Genomic DNA, 6,000 nt, shown 5'->3' on the forward strand with positions numbered 1-6,000 from the left:
ATTGGTACTGTCAAAATTGAGGTTGGGTGCAGAATGGACACGTTTGGTAGAGCCATAAACCTCCTGCTTTTTTCCTCTCACTCTTTCACTCTTTCCCTATATTGCTATTGGAAAGAGTAGAAATGAAAACAACCATCATTGAGGTGGAGCACTTATGAGAGTCCTCCTGTTCGCAGCCTTTTTCTAGTCAAGGTCATTGGAAGGGGCAGTCAACCCTCTAGTACAGGGGTCTTCAAACTTGGCCTTTTTATAACTCATGGACTTCAACTCTGACTCAGGAATTCTGGGAGTTGAAGTCCATGAGTCATAAAAGAGCTGAGGTTGCCTACCCCTGGTATAGTCCAATCCTCCTGCTGGCAGGAGATAATTTAACTTCAAACAGCAACAGGTATGTTTGGAAATAAATTCAATCCCCTCAGGTTTAAATGGTTGATTAATTCCATTGGGGAGTTTATCTGAGATGCTTATTTAACCTTCTCTTATCCATGTCATGTGAACAATGTCACAATACTTCCTCAGTATTATGGAAGTCACAATCCAGTTGACTTTGACTGCAGTGAAGTATTAATACAGATAGTACCTTACAATGAAAATCAGTATAAACATTTGAAATAAACATATTCTCATCTTTATAGACAAATTGTGGCAAAAGTTGAGAATGTCAACTATTACTATTTATGTAGACTTTCAACACACTGTTTATTTATAGAGTACAAAAGAAGATATGACTACTCTAAGAAGGCAATAATTTAAAATTCAGCGAAGAGGTAACAGAAAAACAAAAACCAAACCAGAAGTAAAAGCAGGGAGGTAAATGGGTCCCTACTACAAATTCAGATTTTTAATTTTATGTATATTTAAAACTTTTTTTTGCTTTCCTTTACTTATTCTAATTGAAACCATCTGCTGAGAAATGTATGCTGTACTTCTGTACTCAACAGAGCCCTAGGTAGATCTAGTAACAATAGAGAAAACTGCTAAATGTTGTTCTCACTAGAAGATCCCAATACAATTATGTATTTTGAGGCAAAATGCTATATTGCCAATATGTAACAGTCTCAAAATCTCGCTTCGTGCTTGACTGTACATGTTAGTCTTTAAGTGTTAGCCCCTTTCAATTTTATTACTTGTATTTTTGTTTCACTGACTTTTCAGTGAAATACATTTCACTATATTTAGTACTACCTTTCTCCAAAGTATTGTTAATGAGCAAATAAGGATCATAGTTTTTCCAAAACAATCTTTATTTCTCCCCCCCCCCCAAATAACAGCATAATTTGAATTAATGATGCCAAACTGGCACCCTTCACATTGACTGCACCACAATTTCCCATCAGTGGGGCTAATATATATGGTGGTTTGGGTTTTATAAAAATTGATGTCCACTACAACTGGGCAACATTACTCAGGAAAAAAGTAATGTATTTTTTTTTAGGTCAGTGCAAACATACACTGGTATTAAAGAGTGAGTGGGAGTCCCTTGAAAGCAGAAGAATCCCTCTGATGTAGACATCAAATGATACCTTGATGAATACATTAGTTGAAGAATAATTTATGGCTGCATAAATTATTACTGCATCCCCACAATTCATGAAAAAGATACAGCTCTTTCAATGAGTTGTAGAAAGGTGTTTCATTTGTGTTTCTGCATATTCCAAAATTCCTCTTCTGAATTTAATCAGGGGTACTAACATTGCCCCATTAGATTGATTCCAGGAATGATGTGGCTACAACTCCCAGAATTCCATTACATTGGAACACAGTTTCCCAAGCTATCATCTACCACTGAATATTGTGTCTGGGGATGATGATATCTGCAGTTCAAACATACTGAGATTATTAGATTATAAAAAGTTGGCAGCTGGTTAAGGAGCTGTTTAAAAAGGATTTATTTTTTTATATTTCAAACCAACATTCTAATTCAATGAAGTTATCAAGTTTGCTATTAGGGGGAATGATGATCCTGGGATTGCTGTGAGATATAATTTTCTGGATGCATGAACTAAGAATTACTCTGATAGTTCATTGGGAATTGATTAGACACGTTCAGATTCTTAAAAGCTTTTTGTTTATATAGATTCCACTCTTAATATTTAAGATGTATTTAATAAATTGTTCATATAGACATCCTTTTTACTAGTATGTGCAAACTGCTATAGGAATTAGAATTCATACTACTGTATAAGCATAATACAGGGGGTGGTGGTGAGGGGTGGGGTGGGGGACATTTCATTAAAAAAACAGCTTATACAATGATTTAAACAAGATTTCTATGCAACAAAGGAAAACATTTGCCTATATTAATAAGAACTAAAGCTTCTGCAAAACAGGCTGTCACTTTCATTAGTGAAGCTTGAAACCTTACATTCTCATTCCAGGGTTTTCCATTTGTGAACATTTGGTAACTCTGCTCAGATCAGCAAGTTCTTTTGATTAAATCAACATATCACTGCTTCTCTTTGAGGCAAGTTTTTAAAAGCTCAAAAGAAATGCAGCAGTCAGGTGAAGATTTTACAACACAGGATAGGAATGCCAGTGAGTTGACTCTTGACACTGCAAATGTCAGTAGTGGGAATGGTGGTTGGAAGTGTGGAAAAAGCAGAAACATCTGATTTAAAAAATATTTTTTACCTCCTGAATTCTAAGCCAGGGTTGGAGGAAGAAATGGTGATCAAAACAAACATAGCAAGGAAAAAAGAGTAACAGTGTGTACAAAGAGCCCCACATGTTTTTGTCACAAGGGAGTTAATTTTGATATTGACTCTGCCCCCACACAACAAATACTAATGCATAGGAATCCACCATTTTATTTCCATCCTTGTCACACACATGCGGAAACATATACAAAGGAAATATGGAAATAAAAGCAAATGGTCTTACTAGTTGAGGAAGAATGCCAAGAAAGCTCTTGTTAATTCCCTTATACACCCCCATATAAAGTCCTATAATCAAATAATCTTCCCAGACCAAACAAAAAAATAATAAAATTGCACATTCATAATAACAAAAAGAGCAATATATGCATGGGTTCTAACCTAAACTTTATTTTTCAAAACTGGATAAAATATAAATTTATATAAAAATGGTAACTAATGAAATAATTTTACAAGCCATGCTAATTCCCATAAGCTAACATTTAATCCCTATTTTACTACCCAAAAATGGTGAAATGGACTATAATGCTCCTTATGGAATAGAAACAAACTGGGAGATCAGACAGAAAGGACCTAGTTATTTTTTTGACGATTTTTAGAAAGGCTTAGCGTGAAATTAAAAAAAAAGATACCTCTCCCCTGCTACAATCTTAAACTGAATAGTTCATTCTGTTATCCATGCTACTGAAAACATCAATTATGGTCCTCTTAAGGTGGCTCAGTGGGTTAGGACGCTGAGCTTGTCGATCAGAAGGTCGGCAGTTTGGCGGGTCGAATCCCGAGTGCCGCGTAACAGAGTGAGTGCCTGTTACTTGTCCCAGCTTCTGCCCACCTAGCAGTTCGAAAGCACGTAAAAAAAATGCAAGTAGAAAAATAGGGAGCACTCCAGTGGGAAGGTAACAGCGTTCCGTGCGCCTTTGTCGTCTAGTCATGCCGGCCACATGACCACGGAGACGTCCTCGGACAAGCGCTGGCTCTTCGGCTTTGAAACGGAGATGAGCACCGGCCCCTAGAGTCGGAAACGACTAGCACACATGTGCGGGGGAACCTTTACCTTTAAGGTTCATCACCTCTAGCTTACAAGAATTCATCTGCAGCTTTTCCAAAGTGGCTTGCCAGTATGTCCAATAAGTAACACTGCATCTTTATCAGAACTAAAGTGGACTTCTTGATTCTCACCCAAAATGGCTAATTCCTACACTGTGCAATTTTTTTTAAACCAAGGAAGTTTTTTATTCTTCCACTTCAGCACATCAATTAAAGTAATACAGTAATGCAGGAAGCAATCTTTAGAAAGTCACAAACTAATAAGGAAGAATGTTATATCTTCTGTAATTTTGTTTTTAAACAAAAATAACCCCCATTAAGTTTACATCCAAGCCATTGCACTGAATTATAATGAATGAATGAATGAATCTTTATTGTCAAAGTACAACTATGTATACATTGAGATTAGCTGAGCCTCCCTTTGTGCTCCCACAAAGGAGCACAAATCTCCGGTTTATAATGACTACAAATATGTAGAAAATGAAATGGCCCATTAAATGTTGTTCAACTACAAGCATGACAAACGGTTATCCTGGCTGGGGATAAAGTGAGCAAAAAATCACAGGAAGCCACAGATTAGGCAACCTAAATCCATAAAATTGATTAATTGCCTATTCCTGTTGGAATAAATGGAATCCATGTTTTATTCTTCATATGATGGCTTTAAACCGTTTTTACTGTGTTGCAAACTTTTTTTATAAACTGTTTTGAACGTGTTATTTAAAAAGTAACTATCCATTTCAAAACAAAAGATAATACCTCCATCAATATTTCAAATGGCAGACGAAACTGGAAGATATTAGTCGCTGCCCTATACGAATTCTGTTTTATTACATACGGCTACGCTAGAATAAATTAAAACAGGAGCGTGTTCTAGGAAATCCAGGAACTGTCTCAGCGTGTTGTGTGAAGGAATGGCTGACTTTCCTGGACATGGGTTGCTATGTGAACGCATTAAGTGTGTTTTGCTGGCTGAGTCCAGAAGGAGGACTGTTGTTTAGTCGTGTTTTTTGTTGTTGTTGTTGTTTCAATCCACCCTTCTTTCCCAAGCTCCTGCCTTTGGGGGTGGGGAGCGGCGGGGGCCTAAAATTCCGTTATTCTTCAATCTGCTCATCTACAAAAGTGGTTTTTTTTAATTCCATTTATATCCCACCCTTCTCCGAAGACTCAGGGCGGCTTACAAGCTTAGCAGTAGCCTTCATTCTATGTATATGCCTGCTTATTAGGGCTTTCACACACACACCCCAAGCGGCATTATTACAAAGTCAGCTTAATTGCCCCCAACAATCTGGGTCCTCATTTTACCTACCTCGGAAGGATGGAAGGCTGAGTCAACCTTGAGCCTGGTGGGACTCGAACCTGCACTAATTGCAGGCAGCTGGTGTTACTTAAGGAGGCATTAGCCCACTGCTCCACCAAGGCTCCACAAAAGTGCCTTAACCTGAGGGCTTCCTCAGCTTGCACACATATACAGCCAATATACTGCAACACACACACACACACACACACACACACACACACACACCGCAGTTACTTCTCACAGCACCTCTCTTCTTTGTTGTCCTTCCAGCCTTCGGGTACACAATTCACCTTCCCTCACTTGACCCCTTAACAGGACCGCAGCCAGGTCCTCCTTCCTTGCTCCAGGCCTCCCCAGGATGGTCTTCTGGTTGCTTAAGGCAGCGTGCCGCCCTCCTCACCTGCTGAGCTATGCTCAAACCCTCTGGTTTCTCAACCATTTTTCTCCCTCCGCGCGGTCCGAGTTGGCTCGTGCGGACGGCGCTCCTCTCTCGCCAGATCTTTTCAGACGCGAGGTGCTGACGTGGCAACCCGTCGGGTAAGAGAGCCTCGGCTTCGACAACTGCCGCAGCCATCTTTGTCACGGGCGGCGCTTGCCCTCTCTTCCGACCGCGCCCCGCTGTGTTCGAGGGGGCGTGGCCTCGCGACGGCTTTCTGACTGTCCCGAAGCGACAAGATTTCAAGAAAAAGCGATTGCGACGCTTCTTAGGCAATCGTTGATGTCGTGTAGCCGATTTTTTTTTTGGCATTGAAGTCGCTTGAAAATAAAATCATTCCAAAACCCACCGGTTTGTGTGTATGTGCGGAATGCATTGTTGTTATTATCATTATTATTATTACTTAGATGGCGGCTCCTTCATTTCCAATTGCCTCAAGAGTCTCGTTCGTGGATCGATCTTAACATTCATTGGAGAGCTTTTAAAAGGCTCGTGCGATGCTCTTTTACCAAGCTATAATTATAAAGTGCTACTGAACTATTGTCGTCTGTCCTTAAAGTTGT

The 6,000-nt window shown here is 39.4% G+C and overlaps 1 protein-coding gene across 1 annotated transcript in view; it reads right to left on the bottom strand.

Moving 5' to 3' along the window:
* The window catches only part of CCDC167 (coiled-coil domain containing 167), a 28,335-nt gene extending 22,759 nt beyond the window's left edge, over window positions 1-5,576 (bottom strand). Inside the window, exon 1 of the mRNA XM_081313685.1 lies at window positions 5,402-5,576. Coding sequence (XP_081169811.1) covers window positions 5,402-5,575 — 174 coding nt within the window. The 5' untranslated portion in view covers window position 5,576. The remainder of the gene's footprint in view (window positions 1-5,401) is intronic.
* Window positions 5,577-6,000: the final 424 nt, after the last annotated feature.

Source organism: Vipera berus (assembly GCF_964194415.1).
Source record: "Vipera berus genome assembly, chromosome: 1".
Lineage (NCBI taxonomy): Eukaryota > Metazoa > Chordata > Lepidosauria > Squamata > Viperidae > Vipera > Vipera berus.